Source organism: Cucurbita pepo, chromosome LG07 (assembly GCF_002806865.2).
Source record: "Cucurbita pepo subsp. pepo cultivar mu-cu-16 chromosome LG07, ASM280686v2, whole genome shotgun sequence".
NCBI classification, from domain to species: Eukaryota; Viridiplantae; Streptophyta; class Magnoliopsida; order Cucurbitales; family Cucurbitaceae; genus Cucurbita; species Cucurbita pepo.
Window position 1 is genome coordinate 1,439,060 of NC_036644.1, and position 18,313 is coordinate 1,457,372.

Genomic DNA, 18,313 nt, shown 5'->3' on the forward strand with positions numbered 1-18,313 from the left:
TAAAATTAATAATTAATTAAGAATTTTTCCTGTAAGAAGAACAAGAGAGTAAATATGAGAAACTCTTCAAGCCTACTTCTAAAGTAAATCAGGGCTTGATCTGTTCTTATAATGAAGAGTTCGTCCAAATTTGAAGTCTTCAGCTCCAATCATGTATATATTTCCTGCTTCCGGCAAGCTAAAATCGGCAGGATTTTTGTTGACGCTACATATTTCAGTCTCAAAACTGCTTTTCTGGCTTTGCAGAGTTCTAGTATCGGCCATGGATTTGCATTCCTTGGAGTTTCTTCCAATCTGCTGCACCAACGCTTCGGCATTAGGTACTTTTACCACTCCTTTCTGTATGCGATTATCAGGAAATGTTCTACACGTAGATCGAACCGAGCATTTCATGTTCTTCGCGCTATTTCGAGTCTTGAAGACAGCCTGACCGGAAAAATTGGTATTGGTTCCAAATCCTCTACTATGCTGGAAGTTACTAGCAGATGCAGTGGTTGCAGGAGTATGAACTTCATCATGAACAGCAGAATTGACAGAAACCTCGTTGCGTTCTAGTGGACGAGGAATCGGAGGTTTCTTCGATGATTTTCGCGTCCGACCTCCAGTCGTGTGTTCATTCGATCGCATTCCGGAATCCATGAGGCTAAGTAAGTGCATTGCTAATATGCTTTCGTTTGAGTACAACTCCAATGATCCAACCATATTTTGATGAAGCTCAACCTCATTAGAACGTCGACAAAATGAACTCGCTGCTAATTTCTGTGCCTTCGCATTTCCCATCTGTAATGATCTAGGGCTTGAGATGATTTCTCTGCCGGTAGAATGCGCCGGAAATCTCTGAAATCCGTTCGTCAGATGATCTGGTATCAAAGAAGAAGAAGAACACCATGTATGAGCTGCTTCTTTATTCCGTTCTGAAACAGGCAAATGGTCTATTGTTCCATTGCGTTGTTTAAACTCGGTACAACTTAGCCATTTGGATCCGATGGAAGAACATTGAATACCATTAGATGATTGTTCTTGAGAACGAACAGAAGCATTATTATGCCAAAGCGTATGATTCTGCTGCAGGTGGTTCGTGTCGAAGCGAGATTCTTCGCCATTAGTTCGACGATTAGGAAGACGTCTTTCATACTGATTCTTCGCCATTAATTCGACGATTTCCATGGGGATATCATCAGAAGTCCCACTGTCAGATGCCAGGTACACTCTCTGGTTAATCCGTTTACTCTTTATAGCCATAGGTTCCTGAGGTTCAATAGTTCTTTTACCATTGCTTCCACTGCATATATCCTGTTCATAAATTTTATGCAAGAAATGGAATTCTGTGAAGCACTCATCATAGACTAAGAACACATCAAAATGAAAACAAAGAAGAATAAAAGAATTGTGTCGATTGGAGAGGAGAACGAAACACCCTTTATAAGGGTGTGGAAACCTCTCCATAACCGATGCGTTTTAAAAACCTTGAGGGAAAGCCTGAAAGGAAAAGCCCAAAGAGGACAATATCTGCTAGCGGTGGAACTGGGTCGTTACAAGAACTAAGTGGGGAAATAAAGGATATTAGGGATATTCTAATGCGTCTTTAAGCACATACCTTTTGCTGCAGTAGCGACCAGCTATTATCTGTCACATTTCGTCTTGGAATAGGCATACTCGAGTTGTTCGGCACACGATCGACCCGTTGACAGTAGAAAATATTTGTTTCAGCATTTTTCCTTATAGATTTACTTATTCTGGGAGTGTCATCTTGCTCAGGCAGAAAAGTAGGCAGCTCGTTTTCTTCTCGACGACAGATTCTTTTGTGATCCCTTTGTGGATTTGAATAGCTATGGAAAGAAAGATGAAACTCTCTGTCATTGTTCGTATCGTTTTCATATCGAAAACGATGAGCTTTAGTCATACTTTTCATGGCTTCCACATCTTTCAGTGTAGCTAAATCCTTCCTAGTCATTCCATTGTTCCAAGAAACTAACCCAGCAGGGCCTTCAACCATCAGAGGATCCTGGCTTGAGTTTGTGTTCTTAGATGTGCTAGATTTAGACTCCATGGCATTCATTGATATTGAATATAGAGCTCTATGTGCCATAATGGCAGCATTATCCAATGCTTCTTCATCACTTCGATATTCCGTTATCGCCCGAGTTTGGCATCGGTCTTGAACTTTAGATGGCACTGAGGACACAAAGTATGGATCAACCACTGGACACTTTTTACTGTTCTTCTTTCTTGAACTTCTGTTTCCATCCACTTTGTAGCTGCTCCAAAGGTCTTTCATGGTCCTTTTGATTCCAGGCAGAGCATTTCCAGTTCCTAAACTAGAAACAGAGTTTTCTAACTCCCCCCTCCATGCTTGAATTTGCTTATCCACATTAGAAGACGAGGGAATCCGATCTCGATGCCTGCTCTTTCCGATCTGGGGCAACCTTCTTTGCCTTTTATGATCTGAATTCCAAATATTTTCCCCCATTGTTACCAGACATTTGGAAGCATACGTCGCGTCTACCTGCGCAGACGCCTCGGGCGTCCCGTTGGATGGATAACTTTGAACATGTTTATTAGCCTTCATATTCCCATTTTCTCCTAGTAATTCAGTCAACAGACGAGTCTTTGGAGTTCTTCGACGATGACGAGGACGATTTCCAGCTGTTTCAGCGCTTTCAGATGATGAAATTGTGCTTTCATTTGATTCCATGGAAGCATCTCCCTTGTCTTGAAGTTTATCAGCACGACATGCTCGGTCGATGTCGACCGTACTGTCATTCTCTGATGCCACCAAGGTTAACTGTCCATTTAGATGATCTGCAGGAGTTTGCTTTCGCAGCATAATAGGAGAAAAGAGTGTACTAGTACAGTAGTCTGCAACTTCAAATTTCTTTTCCTTTTCATCACAGCTAGAGCGTTGGCAACTCGAATTCGAGGCATCGTCAACAACTGTTCTTCCATCGACCACATCTTGTTTCGGAGCTTTCAAGGAAGCAATCGAATAGTGTTCGAGGCTGTGATAGCTATCAAAGACAAAACCTTCTGCAGCTTTATCAGAGCTATCTTGCCAACGACTTTTACGATGCTGCGCATCGAAGCTCGGATCATACACAGGTGGGGCTGAGATATGGATATCATCAAGATCAGAAAATGGCCAACAGATCTTCCAATCCTTTTTGCTCATATCAGATACATAACCACTGTTACATTCATAGATTCAATAAGGAAAAGGGTAGCTACCTCACTTAGCTTGGATAAATTCATTATGATCATCAAATCTTATTGCATAAACTCTACAAACAAACCCGTCATTACGACTACAATATCACCACGTAAGAGCTTTACGTAAGAGTAGGAATTCGAACTTTTGACCTTTCGATCTATTTTAAACTCTTAACTAATTAAACTATGCTTGGGTTAAATGTACATGATATTTTCATCGTCATCCACTGATTGTCACTACTCTCATTCTAAATCTCAGTTCGAATCTCACATGGGCACTACTCTAGCATCTAGGTTCGAATTCCCTCCCTTACAATACAATATGTTTGAGCATAAAGTCCGTAACCCAAAACCTAGGAAACAACTGCATACAAAGTTACGAGCCAACATGAACATATATAACTGAATAATCAAGACATCTCTACCTTCTTTAAATAAGTCGTAAAATGTTATGTTCTTACAAAACAAAAAATACACATTAACATAACTACGTGTTTATGGTAGCAAAGTCGTCGAAGCTTACCGTATAGAGAACCGTTTGCACTTCTGGCCATCACATTTATCATTGGAGCTAAATAGATCAATATATATAGAGTCAATTTGAATGAATTTTTCTGCAGCCTTGGAATCATCAGTCCCATGATTGTTCTCTTCCATCACATTAATCCTAAGGATCATACACAAATTCCCCGTTCAAGNTATATATATATATATATATATATATATATATATATATATACTATTATTATTATTATTATTAAGATTAAATAAATAGGAACCGATTTGGCACATAAAATAACAGTCGCTAACACTGTAGCACGAAAGAAAACCCTAATTTTGGAACATTTGTGTAATATATATATATAAATTATTAAAATTCTTTGGTTTAACGGTAATTCAATAATTTATACGCTAAAAATAGAATTAGGGCTTTGCCACATTACAAATTTAATTCAAAATTTCAATACAAATATCCAAAACAATACATAAAATTTAGCGAAAATGAGTGAATTTCGAAAGTAAATGGTAAAAAAAAAAAAAATAGTAATAAAAAAAATCTGGTGAAAATTGAGCTAAAGTTCCTAAATATTTTAAGCAGAAACCGAATCATTATCCGTTTTTTACTGGAAAAAAATTGAAACAGATGAAAATAAAAATTAGAGTAAAAAGCGCGAAGATGTTACCGGCCGGAATCCATCAGAAAACGGCGTCGTTTGGCGTCACCTCCGATCCAATTCACGGCGAAACTGTGTACCGAGAAAGCATTGCTCAGACGGTATGGATGAATTAGACACTCGCCGATGAAGAATTCAAGCTCAAACCCCTTTAGAGAGAGAGAGAGAATTTTTTGTGTTTTAGAGAGAGAATGTTTGTGGGTTTATTTATTAATTTATTTTGTTTTTTTTATTTTATTTTGGTTTTTGTGGTAAGAAAACTGCCCATGCGGTTGCCATGTCACCTACATGAGAGAGAAAGAAGTAGGTTGCGACCAATAAGAAGTTGCCACTTGGCTGTGAGTTCGGGTTCTTCGAAAAGAAACCCTAAAAATCGAGAGTGTTATTACACGCTCGGTTGAAGAGCGTGGGGCTTGTTTTTTAGCAATGTGCCTTGTCTTATCATGGATAAAGAATGATGCCTTGGCACATACGATGAATTTAATTGGTTCGTGTCATCACGCGACATTGAGGCGCGTGGCTCTACAATTCAACTGTTGAAACCCTAGTTTCTTTTTTATTGTCAATTTTAGAATTTAATTATGATAAAATGTTATAAGAAATACTTATCCGTGTTTTATTAAAATTTAATGCTAATTTTAACTTAATCAAATTTATAATTTAATCTTTAATTTTTAAGCCACATAAATAGTTCATTCTCACTGTTTGAATTTAAATTTGGATCATTAATTAAAAAATTATGACCGAACAAATTTAAACTTCAATTAAGAAAAAAAAATAGCGGGATTATTAAACTATATTTATGTAATAAAAAATTAGTTTAAATTAATTCGATATACGAACGTATACATCATAACTAGCATATATAAACTTGAATTATTCAACCATATCTTATCTTAATCCACTAGGGTTTATATATATATATTTTCAAATTTTTATTATTTTCAAACTACTTAAAAATTAAAATTAAAAAGAAATAAAGAAATAATGGTAGGTGATTTTTTTAAAAAATTTAATAACAAAATCATTTTTTTAAGCCAAATTTAAATATTTATTGTAGTGATGGTTTAAACAACATATTAATTGTATATCTAAAATTAAACTCGTACTTTTATACCCATTATATGGTATAAAATTAATTAAGTTGACTTTTACTAATTAATATATTAGAATAATTTAATATTTAAACTAAATAAATTAATATTTTCTCAAATAGGTACGACGTTCTTTATTAGTTAAAATTTTAAATTTTCAAAAAAAAAAAAATAGTGGAAATTTTTATATAAAATTTCGATATTTTTTAATTAAAGAAAAATATTATAGAAATTAAATAGAAAATTAAATTAGCTTGATTAAACCCTACCTAACTTATTGAAGACGTGATAATGAATTATTATTTTATATTTAAATGTTAGTTAATTAGTTATTAATTTTTAATTAATTAACTCTTAATTAGTATTTTCCTTATATTTAGTAATTTACTGACTTTATTGTAAGGCTATAATGAGTGGTAGGTGTGATTATTTTATAAATTTATGAGAGGAGACAAGTTTAAATCTCCACCTCTATTATTTGTTTTTAAGAATTTTGTGGTATAATTATTTTATAACTTTTTAAGAGGAGATAAATTTAAACTTTAGGTACGTATGTACGGTATAGTTTATTTAAAAAAGGCTGATGTCGGAGCTGAAGAGCAAAGCAACTTGATCGACAGGGAGAGGCGTTCACATCTTTTCTATTTGGCATAAGTCTATCTTGTTGGACCATTAATTTAATTATTTTTTTAACATATATTTTAAAAAAAACCTTGGCCATATAAATTTAAACAATTAAATTATAATAAATTGATGTTGAATACCGATATAAAAATAATTGAAATTATATGTTCATTTTTGTGATGTCCCATGTTGGTTGGGGAGGAGAACAGAACACCCTTTTACAAGGGTGTGCAAATGTTTCAGACGCGTTTTAAAGTATTGATGGGAAGCCCGAAAGGGAAAGCCCAAAAAAGACAATATCTGCTAGCGGTGGATCTGGGCCGTTACAAATGGTATTAGAGCCAGACATTTGATGATGTGCCAACCTTCTCGCCCTTCCTTGAAGGGAGTAGACACGAGGCGGGGTGCCAACGAGAATGCTGGGCCTCGAAGGGGGTGCAATGGAAGAGAACAAAACACCTTTTATAAGGGCGTGGAAACCTCCCCTAGCAGAAGTGTTTTAAAACCAAGAAAACCCAAAGATGATAATATCTGCCGAACACTTGATTAATTACTACAACTTATTTTTAAAAAAAATAAAGTTCAAGTAAAGATCTAACATTTAAAATTACAAAATTCATATTGATAATATAAATTTGTTATTAATGAACTTACAACAATAATAAATAATAATAATAAAAAAAATAACAAAATGTAAATTAAATTACAATTTATTTCGGTACTTAAAATTGTATTTATTTGGTATTTAGTTTTTTACTTTCAAAATTTAAGCTAATAAATTTATTTATTTTGCAATCTACTTTTAACAAATATTTAAAAAAATCTAAATTAAATTGTGATACTAAACAAATAGAAAAAAAAAATATTTTTTTTTAAATATAATTTATATTTCGGACAAAATCCAATTTATTTCAACATTGATTAAAACACCCTATTTTAATAAGCACCTTTAACAATACATTATTTTCAACATAATCTTTTCTGAAAAAAAGGATACATTAAATTAATTAAAAAGAAATCTAAAAAAAAAAGTAAAATTTATTCTAGTGAATAAAAAAGAAGAGAAAGCACACAGAAGATGGAATGTGGTGTTATTTTACATCAGACGTCTGGATTGTCAAATTTGTTGTTTTGTGACCAATTTCAACACATTTTTTGTAGTCTCCTTTGATGACAGCAGCAATGTCAAATTCAAATGGTTGGCAAAGAAGCCACAGAAAGATATCATCAGCCCTTTTTGGGCATTGCAGCAAGCCTTGTGTACATCCTTGCCATGGATTGATATCCTCGAACATCGCCCGAACGCAGAAGATTTCCTATAAACACCCATGCAATCAATTAGAAGATTAGAAGGTCAATGGCAACCGCCTCTCGAAAATGCATTACTTCATATGTATGAGTTTCATATCGAAAAAGTTCATGAAACCGAGCAACAAGGATCAATCAGTTTACCTCCAAGAGGAAAGCCCACACAAGTGAAAATAGTGTTTATAAGTTTAATTTTTCGTAACTCCTGAGCCAAAAACCAAATTGATACCAACCGGGTCTTAGTAATTTAAAATCAAATCCTAGTTACCACGGTTACTCCGTTAGGTCTTTCGTTCTGGAGATGACCGGTAATGGACCTACTTACCTTGCTTGTGGACCATCAGTAATGCAGAGAATAGATCCCTAATATCTCGTTTACTATAAAATGTTATCAGTCGATTCAATTTCGATTCAATTTCGATTCAATTTCGAAACATATAACTGAACATTAGTTGATCGACTTAGTTCAGTCTTAGTGAGTTTGTATTTTCTTAAATCGATGGGTTAGTTTACATCAGTGTTGGCCAAGACCAAGGCCAACCCGACCCACCAAAACCGTCTCGCTTGGAGGGAATTCTCCAAAAAGGAAATTTTAGAATAACGAACTCGAACTCCCAAAAATTCAGTTACCCACCAGAACCAGTTTTATCACATCATCAAACAGATCCCAGTAAACAAACATGTAAATCAGAAAACTTCATCATAAGGAATCCATGTAAACTCACCAGAATCACAGTTGAGCGGGCTATCCGGTTCGGGATGAGCCATCAAAGCAATTATAGCCCTACAAACAGACTGCAGAGTCCATGCTGGGCTCCACGCGTTCTTCAGTATATCGAGGCAGATCTCGCCCGTCTGCAGGAAGGTACAGAGACAAATGTAAAGTATGGTTCAACAACTGAAAAGTTATATGTTTCCGAAATCAGAATTCATTCGTATGGATGAAGAACACTGTAAACTCTCCCTCGAGGCTGCAGCTTCCGCAACCAGAATTCACTCATATGGATGTCCAACGCTTCGAATCCTCGCCATAAAACATGAGTGCGTCTAGCTTCCTACTCCCAATCCCATCTCGAGCGGAGAGGTCATCATCAAACTCACCCATAAAAATATTCACCCTAATTGCAACTCCACCTCGTCCTTTAGGGTTCGTCAACTTTTGATGCACTCCATTTCGACTCGGTGGATTGTCGCTAGGGTTTTCAACCTCACATCCGTCGTTTCATGACAATTAGTTAAACTCTTCTCCAAACCTGAACACCACACTGGTTGTTTCATTAAATTGATTCATTTCATCGTTGCACCTCCCCAGAATCCATAAGATTTTTTTTTATTTACTTTTATACATCCATGAGTGTACGGGCCAGCTTGCGTGTACCTCGACTGTTCTCAAAGGACAACCATCTGACCCTACTACATTTTGTCAACTAAGTGACTGATAAGATATTAAATTCAAGGTAGGAGGCCACCATGGCTTGAAAAATCCATAGGATCATTTGAAAGTCCATACCACTAAATTTCTTTCCTTATTTCTCTCTCGTGCCTGCATACTGCCTTCCATATATTTTCTTCCTACTCAACTCACCCTCGTGCATGGAGGGGCTCAACATTTCCTTGTTTAATTAAGAAAGACCTAAATCCTGCTGCTCACTACTATCCCTCGGACAGCGGTACCCCCTCCTTATCGTTTTCCTGTTCTCCCCAATGATCGCCTCCTTATAATCCCTATCACAATCTTGTTGGTGGAAAATTAGTCCGATCTAATACAGATTATTTCGAGTCGAGATATTATGGGATACAACGCAGCTATTAGACAACTATAGTTAATAATATTAACCATTGCGACAGAAGGGCTCAGAGTCAACTACCTTGAAATGAACGTTTGGATGAAAAATTTTCGTTAAGAACCGCACTTGAGGAGGTTGCAAAGGATATTGCTCAGGCACCGAAAAGGCAAGCTGAAAAACACCGCCCTCAAAAGGAGTCTCTGACGGTCCCTAAATATAATGCATATCAATCACCGTAAGAAGCAACTCTTAACTCAGTTTTATATCGGGATCATTGAGAGCCTTACCTTGATTAGGGCTGTCCATTTAAAAATATTGGAATCGTCACAAACCAATTGAATATCCGGATCTGCTACCTTTTCTCTTTGAACCTCTTTGTACTCCTTGAACAACCTTGCTCTTGAGGCCTACAAAACCGCTATATAAATTCTCGATGCAGTTCCAAGTAAATAGAACAGTCAATAAATTTCTGGAAGCTAATATCTATTTGCAAATTTTAATCATAATAGCTGTTCAGTAACAAATCAGCATGAAGGTAATTAAAATCAACCCCGATATAAAAGAAAATTAGCTTTCTATGATTATGGACAAATATGAGGTAGAAATTTACTATCATACAATCAAATAAAAAAAAAATACAGATGAATCCAAAAATATAAAAGCTTTGAAGAAAACCCAAATACTGCATACTGTTATTGATCACCACTAAACAGAGACTTGTGTGCTTTCCATAAGGGAATGAGGAAGAAAGAATCAGCAGAAGTTCAGACATGGAATGAAATCAAACTTGAACGGCTCAAGGCTATGATTGACTCGAGGTAGGGGTCGCAGTGCTATGGATCAGGATAAAGTTTTGTGGCAGACTTGTTTCTTTGTTGTAATATGGAGAATTCGGTTTGAGAGAAACAGTAAAATTTTGGGGATGTGGAGAGATTGTGGGAGGAGGTCTGGGCGTTTGCTAGGTTTTTAATGTATACTTGTGGTCATTTGCTACCTAAGCCTTTTGTAATTATAAGATTGGTTTGATCCTATCAGGTTGGAGTCTTTTTTTCAATAGTTAATGTAACAATCCAAGCTCATCACTAGCAGGTATTGTCCTCTTTGGGCTTTCCCTCAAGGTTTTAAAACACATCTGCTAGGGAGAGGTTTTGACACCCTTATAAAGAATGCTTCCTTCCCCTCTCCAACCAATATGGGATCTCACAATCCACCCCCTTGGGGGCCCAACGTCCTCGTTGGCACACCGCCCAGTGTCTGGCTCTAATGCCATTTGTAATAGCTCAAGCCCACCACTAGCGGATATTATCCTCTTTGGGCTTTCCCTTCTAGACTTCCCCTCAAAATTTTAAAACGCATCTCCAGGGAGAGGTTTCGATACCATTATAAGGAATGTTTTGTTCCCCTCTCCATCCAATGTGGGATCTCATAGCTAATGGGTGGACTCCTTTTTTGCAAGCTTTGGTTTTTTGTATGTCGTGGTACATTTTTTCATTGTTCTAAAAAGCTCGATTTCTTGCCCCAAAAAGAATATAAAATCTGAATGGCCAAGATAAATTTCAATGAAACCACAACAAGGAAAAATGCCTAACTTGATAGGTCTTGACAATGTTACATTACAGATGACGAGAGAAGTTTCGAACCTACCGCTCATAAAGTAGATACTAATACACAAGTACTCAAACGACGCTCATATTGACATTTATCTTTGCAGGATTATAAGTTCAAAACAAATATCCACGAGATAAAGAAAAACGTAACGAAACGAAATGGAAAATCAATCAATTACAAAAGTTAGTAGTTCTACACATTGTCAGTTAATATATACTCGAACCATTGCAAATCGTCCATTAACAAAATGAACTCAACTCCCGCATTCCAAATGAGTAACACTTCTCATAGCAAAACGCAAGTTATGGCTGTAAGGTCATTATATTCACGGCAAATTTCATAAGCGTATCTACTTTCAGATGACCAAGAATCAAGAAAAAGCAATATAACTAATTCTAGTCGCTTACCTGCATTATAGATGCTTGCAGACGACACAAGCAGCTTCAAGCCTAGAATTCTCAAATCTCAAACCAACACAATTACCGGCAGAAAAACTGCAATCGGTTCAAGAATGAACTATCATGAGTAAAATCATAAGGATTTGTTGTATCCATAATATATCAAACCCTAGAGAAGAAACCGCGGAGGAAAACAAAAAGAAAAGAAATGGAAATTGATAGATTAGGGAATTTCTTCTAGAGAAACCAGAGAAAGACAAATTGACGGAAATCGATAGCAAATATGATCATTTACAAGCAGAATAACCGCGAATTCGAACAAATCGGAAATTGTGTAAAACAAAACAATAGAAACACTTACAATCACCAACACGATCGATTTGTCGTCCACAAACCAGGTCGAGGTAATTCTAATTCGGAGATGCGCGAAGGGCGAAGCGCCGAAGCCTTAATCGGAGAGGATATCTATGGAACGTGGTTTGCGGTCAATCGTATCAGCAACCTTTCACGACTGGGCGTCTTCCTTTATCCGTTGGACTCCTGCTGCCGAATCTCGGGAATTGAGATTTTACTTTTCCAGTTTTTTTTTTTTTTAATTTTTAACTCAATTTTCCATTATACAAATAATATATATATATTGAGATTTTACTTTTCCAGTTTTTTATTTTCCTTTTAACTCAATTTTCCATTAAACACACGCACACATATATATAGATATAGATATATATATATATATATATATATATGCTTACGATTTTTTGGTAGATTCTTAATTTTTAAAATCTTAATTTTTATCCTTTTAACTTGAATTTCTTTATTTAAAAAGAAAAAAGAAAAAACTGTTCATACTTGAAGCAACTACCAAAATTTTTTAATATTATATTAGTCTAAAAATATATATTCCGTTAAAAATTAAGATTATTGTAACCATTTAGTTTATCTAAAAAAAATTAATTTAATTTATACCTAACGAGTTATTACATTAATTTTTACTTTTTTCAATAAATTTTTTTTATTCAGAGTATATTATTTTAAACAAATTTCTAAAAAAAAATAAAAATCAAAAATAAAAAATTCTATTTCTATTTTTATAATCTAACCTCAATCTCTTTTCTAGTTTAAAAACAAAATAATAATAAAAAAATAATTTCCCGAACCATTTCAAGTATGTGTCTAGATAGCTCAAAGTCTCGATCGTTAGCTCTCGATCTTCCAGTTAAAAAAAACAACGATGAAGACGTGTGGGTGCACTATTACGCGGTGGGAATGTTTAGTAGATCTGACCCCATGTCTCGTTTATAACTTACAATTATTCTACTAAAAAAATAATATTTTTTACTCGATAGAATACTAAATAATAATAATAAATTAGTTCGTGACACAATTATTACAAAACATGTTAAAAGAATTTATTGATAAAAGCAACTAAAATGAATGCAGAGATGAACCTTACACTAAAATTATTTATTAAAAAAGAAAAGGGAAAAAAAATCAACAGAAGTCCAATTTCAGGGCAGGTGGTCTCCCAAGGCTTTTTTTCCTTTTTCCATCCCTCTACAAGAAATGTACACGATTTCAATACTCAAACAGGCAACAAGAATGAAGGGCTAAAGGCAAACACTATATGAATGCAATGTAAAACAGGGGAAGGCATTAAACAAGCGAAGGAAAAATGGGTTCTGATGATTTCACATGCTGCCAGCTCTGCCAGGAGTGGACTTTCCAGGTTTGAATTTAGCGATGTCGACGAGGTCCCCGAACAGTTTATCCTCTGGCTTGTTGGCTGGCTTCATGGGAGGCAAATATGATAAAGCCGAAGCCTGAGAAGACGAATGGATCATACTCATATCGTCTCGAACGGACATGCCATACATTTGCTGCTCGAGATATTGTGGCACTTGCGGTTGTTGACCATGACCATAGCCATAGCCATAGCCAGTGTTGTATGGGTTTTGGTTTCCATACATCTGTTGAGGGTAATAGGGTTGTGGCATCTGGTTAGCTTGCGCTTGTTGTGGAGACATTGGCATACCCACATTTTGCATACCCGGGATCTGCTGTGGGTGCAACCCCAACTGGTGGTTCGGATTAACATGGCTATTCATGTTAGACACGTGACCACTTGTTATCGGCTGGATGTACATTCCTACACCTACAACCTCGTTCCCCATTGACTGAGGTCCCTGGGGATGTCCACTGAGTCCGTGTGAGACAATAACCTGAGTAGTAACCTGCATTGGTTGAGAGTAATGAGATCCTGCTACAGGGCTGCCACCATCAGAAGACTGAGCTTCCCATGGCGGAGGTGGCAATGAACCAGTTGTTTGCGAACCTGTCACACAAACCAGCGTCGTGTAAGTTTTTCATATGTTCACACGTCGAACTCAAACAAAGAACACAGAAACCCAGGCTTCAGCACATGGAAACACAAAGATGTGGAGTTTGTCATGTTTCAGCTAAGTGATACCGGAATAAGAATCATGATCAAGCATTCTAATGCAAGGCAAGGGTGAAAGCAACATGAGATAAAAGTACCATAGCCAGGTGAAGAGGGCTGCTGTTGTTGGTGCTGCTGAGGAATTTGACCATTCCAGGAAGAACCAGGCCCCTGCATGTACATCGATTGCTCATAATTAGGCGAACCCATGTTCGCGACATTCCCATTTGGATAATATCCACCTTGTGGTGAGTGAACATTTGGCGGTTGTTGCTGTTGAAATTGGGAAGGTGTGTGAGGTTGCTGCTGTTGAAATTGGGAAGGTGGGTGGGATTGCGCACCAGGACTAATAGGAGGAGGATTTGCAGGATTAGAGGCGGCATTGTTACCATCCGAGAACATGTCAAAAAGAACAAGAGCATTTTGATCAGATACAGGAGGATTGGCTTGTTGCTCTCCAAGAGGAACAAGAGCCAATGAAGTCTCTGCCTTCGGTGAATTGAAGTCACCGCTCAGCAGGTCCACATTGGGTTCAACTTTAGCTGGAGGAGCTGGACCATTAGTTGCAGCAGGTGCAGGAAGCAGCAGTTGGTTCAGGGTTTGAGAACCTTCGACGGCATTTGAGGCAGCTCTGCAGAACAATTATACATCAATGCACAATCAAAATATGGTAAAAACAAATAATGAGACATGTAATATACTATAAATAATTACTTATTTTCAGGCTGTTTGCTGTTATCTCCAGTGTCGATAAGAGGCCGGTCTACATCAACGAGTGCTGTAGGAGATTCAGACTTTGGTTTCTGAGCAACAGGTTTTCCAGAAGAAATGGATTCATGCCTCGCAAGAAGCCTCTGCAGATCATCATTAAGTGCAAGTCCTTGGCAAAGTAGTGATTCATCCCTGCACCAGAATAAGTAGTGCTGAAAGCAATATACAATGCTTGTTCTACTTGAATGACCCCATAAATACTTAAAGCTAACTCACTCAACAAAACCACAATTAATAGTTCATGTAGGCCATTAAAGAAGTAGCGCACACAAGTTTTTTTNGTTTTTTTTTTTTTTTTTTTTAACAAGATATCGAACTTTTGTAGAACAAAAGAGTACAAAGACATACAAAAAACAGAAAAGAAGGGACTCCAATCCAAAGGAACAAGACCAAGGTCATAATTACCCAAAAAGAAAAAAGAAAAAAATTAATGACCGACGACGCCCGTGAAGAGGTATTAGATCTATCAACCTTCCAAACCTCTTCTCTCGGAGATCTCTAAAATTTTATTGTTCCTCTCAAGCCAACAACACTGCAAAGAAGTTGGCCTGGCACAACACTTCGCCCCCTCCCTAAATAGAGAATACCGAAGTACCTCCTCCAGCAGAGATAGCCATCTCAATTGCACACCCCACTAGCCCCAAATGAGCTCCTCCAACAATCCCAAAGACGGTTAGACATGCGAAGTCATTTTCCATGTAATTACTTTCTTCTTGATACAAGTAAGTTGGAAATCTTTTGTAATTCCTTGGCTTAAGGAAAATATGGTTCTACTTTTGTGCGGCCATAAATTGAGAAGAAAAAGAAAGATTTAAGATTATGCGGAGGAATGCAACAAAAGCAATCCTATAGGATATTGAACTGATGGAATTCCAAAAGTTCAGTGAAAAGGGAAAGGATTTGAAAGAAGTGGTTTATACAGCTTGGTTACATGCTTATCCAAGGTGTTCTTTGTCTAATTTTTATATATATATAATTGCTCTATTTTAAGGATAAATTGAAAACCAGGAAGCATATTTGTGCAAGCACAAACTGGAAGAATATGTGAATGCAAAAAATTAAATAATCATAAAATAAAAATCTCAGTAGTAGCACGAACATGCATAAAAGCAACTATAAGTATGAGGTCTTACGCAGTTGAGTTAACAAGATGAACCACCCTCTGCTTGTAAGTACGGCACTGGTCGACCAAATCAATAATAACCTCCTGTCTAATAGCCTGCAAGATGGGATACCCCAACATGAATATAGTCAAGAATCCACACAACATCCATTTTGATGGAAGAACAACAAACATTGTCACGAGATACATTATAGTTTTGCTTTCATTTTAAACTGATGACGTACCTCTTTATTCCCTGGTTCTAATGCATTAAGCATTTCGGAAAGGACATCCATAATTCCACGGGCATTTTGAATTTCAGTCAGGCTGGAAATATGGAATCAAAATCAGTTTCGTAGTTCCATTACTATTAACCATATTCAAATAATGGACAAAAACACTTTGATGATGGAAATAAGAGAATAAAAGAAGTTTGTGCACCTTAAGGTCGGAAAATCAGACTCAGAAGAGGTCTCAGCATTATCCTGCTGATTACGTTCAGTATTCCGTAGATTTGGAGGATAAGATGCCAACGGTTGTGTTTGTGGTGGGGTGAATACAGGTGCAGAGCTCTCAGACCTCTGGGGGAAAACTGCCCCAGCACGCTGAAACAAAGAACCAGCAAAAGATGGTGCATGAAAAAATAGAACTCAGTCGATGCGCACAGCTATGCAAAAATGCCCGAAACTCAAAGAATAAAGTATTTCTACTGAATTCAATCAGCCTCAACTGCAAAACCATGCTTCAAAAAATGCCTTTCGACACTTACCAACAACTCCTGGTATGCGACATAGTATTGTGGATATCTTGCCCTAGGTCCTCCAAAAGCTTCTTGCCAAGTATCTATCAGAATCAATATCTTCTCTTTGACGCGAAAATCAGGCTACACCACGCCCACAAATACTGGGAGGTTATTTTACGAAAGAATGACGGGTGAAACAAGAAAGCAACAAAAACATTCTAAATGAAAACTTACCTTCTTCTTCACCATTTTTACCATATCATGAAGAAGGCCCTTCTCTGCCACATGCATATGAACAATGTCCCCACAATTCTTAATGACCGTTTCCAAAAGCTAGAATGTAGAGATAAGACAAAATAAAAAATTAACTTAATCCTCTAAAACAAAGAATACCAAGATTTAGTAAACTGAACATCCCTGCAGGAAACAAGTAACGTGAGCTTAAAGGTGGATCGGGTTTAGGGTATCCGGTAGCTAACGAACACAATAACATACACCATACTACGAAGGGCGTTACAAAAAATTTCTTTTTCTTTTTTTTTTTTTTTTCCTTTTTTGAATATGTGACTATTTGTGATACTTGCGCATCCAATCAGTGAAATCTAAAACCCTAACTTAGATATTGATCAATGACAGTGATTGAACCATGACATAATCCATTTAGAAAAAAAAATGAATCAGACTCGCAGTAGTTGCCTCCATTAGAACAAAAAAGAACAGATTCAGGAAATAATGTGTTTTTACTTCTTTTATGGTGAGAAAGAAGATACCATCTACGCGATACTACAGACAGCATATGCTTTGATCTTTTTAAGAAACAAATCCCGTAGCAAGCATGCAGCATAGATATTGATGTCCAAAGAAGTAAACTATTGAGCAATGCATAGAGTAAATAATGCCAAAGAAGTCAATATGACACGGAGTATAAAAATAAGTCGATCTTAGGACTTACCGTCAAGGCAAGAAGTTGGACTTTTGCGTTCTTGCTTCCAAGGCGTTTCTTGATACCTTTAACCACATCTTTCGCTTGCCTGAAAATTTGTGAAATGGTGAACTCCAACCCTAAAGGTTATGAAAAAGAAACAACAAATCGAATCCAACATCCAAGGGAATAAAGGAAGACTCATCAATGAATCAAATTAAACGAAAACCTAATTGAAAATCCTCAACCTTAATAAGCAGCAAAATAAGCTCAAAGTACTCATTCATTTATCGGGATGCATGTCAGTCGCTGAGTCGCAAGTTATGATATACATTTGAATAAAGAACACAGGCAAGAAACCAGTTTCCATTTGGCTTTTCTTGAATCTTCAGTTGGAAAGTACAACAAATTCAAAATCTCAATTCTTTTTGCATCGAACAAATGCTCAGCAACAAAACACAAAAATCATAGTACCGAAATTCAAACAAATCTTCCGCTCAATCATGTAAAATAGCTCAAAACAAGAACAGCAGACTAAAAGAATTACGACAAAAACAATCTACCAAACAAATCGGATGCAATGCGTACCCAGGGTCGTGGTTCAGCATATCACAGATCTCGATGTTCATGGCCCAATCTGGACCAATCAACATATCGCTCGTAGCACGCGCCACCACGGAATTCACCATCTCTCTTCAGCACAAACAACACCGCCCGATCGGAAGAAAAAAATCCTATTCGACAACCGTACAAGCTTCCACCGGCGACGGCAAATTATTTCCCGGATAAAATAGCTTAATATTCCGTCGACTCTCCCTCGAAATCGCCCTCCCGCCCCGAGATCGCCAGTAACCCCCCTTTCCCTCGACGAACAATACTTTCCCCTTTTCTTTTCCTTTTTTCTTATTTTAATTTTTTGCTCGACGCATTTTGGTTTGCTTTCGAATAGGCATTAGATGGAACTTAATGGAAGGCCACTGAAACAGCGCCACGTGTAAAACAACGATCCACTTTCGTTATGGAGTACTGAGGTGGAAGACTTTTGTTCCGTCGGCTCGACCGACCTTTTTTCCATCAAGCGGTTCCGGTTCCGGTTCTTTTTTCCAGCACCGGCTTTTGGCTGGGCAATTATCCCCTG

At 36.9% G+C, this 18,313-nt stretch overlaps 3 protein-coding genes across 5 annotated transcripts; all 3 read right to left on the minus strand.

The window, feature by feature from the left end:
• On the minus strand, positions 1-4,551 carry LOC111799317 (protein EMBRYONIC FLOWER 1-like). Of its 3 annotated transcripts, none has more exons than XM_023682831.1 (4): positions 4,392-4,551; positions 3,731-3,857; positions 1,598-3,185; positions 1-1,293 (listed from the first exon to the last, which is right to left on the minus strand). In XM_023682831.1, exons 3-4 carry the CDS (start codon positions 3,167-3,169, stop codon positions 79-81), a joined length of 2,787 nt encoding a protein of 928 aa, XP_023538599.1. In that variant the 5' UTR covers positions 3,170-3,185; positions 3,731-3,857; positions 4,392-4,551; the 3' UTR covers positions 1-78. The 3 variants fall into 3 exon arrangements, with proteins under 3 accessions (XP_023538599.1, XP_023538598.1, XP_023538597.1); XM_023682830.1 differs by having other exon boundaries at positions 3,731-3,874; XM_023682829.1 differs by having other exon boundaries at positions 1,598-3,188; positions 3,731-3,874.
• A 2,484-nt stretch (positions 4,552-7,035) lies between these two features.
• On the minus strand, positions 7,036-11,792 carry LOC111798032 (protein PEROXIN-4). Its single transcript, XM_023680983.1, has 6 exons — positions 11,563-11,792; positions 11,211-11,297; positions 9,483-9,602; positions 9,277-9,405; positions 8,134-8,263; positions 7,036-7,416 (listed from the first exon to the last, which is right to left on the minus strand). The coding sequence occupies exons 2-6, from the start codon at positions 11,214-11,216 to the stop codon at positions 7,328-7,330; spliced, it is 474 nt and encodes a 157-aa protein (XP_023536751.1). The 5' UTR covers positions 11,217-11,297; positions 11,563-11,792; the 3' UTR covers positions 7,036-7,327.
• Positions 11,793-12,639: 847 nt separating this feature from the next.
• Positions 12,640-18,065, minus strand: LOC111798440 (TOM1-like protein 9). The gene is made up of 10 exons (XM_023681585.1): positions 17,764-18,065; positions 17,206-17,284; positions 16,488-16,586; positions 16,281-16,394; positions 15,953-16,116; positions 15,757-15,838; positions 15,543-15,628; positions 14,353-14,541; positions 13,737-14,269; positions 12,640-13,533 (listed from the first exon to the last, which is right to left on the minus strand). Exons 1-10 carry the CDS (start codon positions 17,862-17,864, stop codon positions 12,890-12,892), a joined length of 2,091 nt encoding a protein of 696 aa, XP_023537353.1. The 5' UTR covers positions 17,865-18,065; the 3' UTR covers positions 12,640-12,889.
• Between the last annotated feature and the right edge of the window lie 248 nt (positions 18,066-18,313).

Excerpts from the sequence above, each read along its gene's own strand:
- LOC111799317 (XM_023682829.1), bottom strand. Across the intron at positions 3,189-3,730 it reads TGCAAACGGTTCTCTATACG|CAGTGGTTATGTATCTGATA; the intron begins GTAAGCTTCGAC and ends CTATGAATGTAA. Across the intron at positions 1,294-1,597 it reads GGTCGCTACTGCAGCAAAAG|GATATATGCAGTGGAAGCAA; the intron begins GTATGTGCTTAA and ends ATTTATGAACAG.
- LOC111798032 (XM_023680983.1), bottom strand. Across the intron at positions 9,406-9,482 it reads AATGGACAGCCCTAATCAAG|GGACCGTCAGAGACTCCTTT; the intron begins GTAAGGCTCTCA and ends CATTATATTTAG. Across the intron at positions 8,264-9,276 it reads ATCCAAACGTTCATTTCAAG|ACGGGCGAGATCTGCCTCGA; the intron begins GTAGTTGACTCT and ends ACCTTCCTGCAG.
- LOC111798440 (XM_023681585.1), bottom strand. The coding sequence starts at position 17,864 with ATGGTGAATTCCGTGGTGGCGCGTGCTACGAGCGATATGTTGATTGGT. Across the intron at positions 16,395-16,487 it reads TAAAAATGGTGAAGAAGAAG|CCTGATTTTCGCGTCAAAGA; the intron begins GTAAGTTTTCAT and ends GGCGTGGTGTAG. Across the intron at positions 13,534-13,736 it reads GCCCTCTTCACCTGGCTATG|GTTCGCAAACAACTGGTTCA; the intron begins GTACTTTTATCT and ends TTTGTGTGACAG.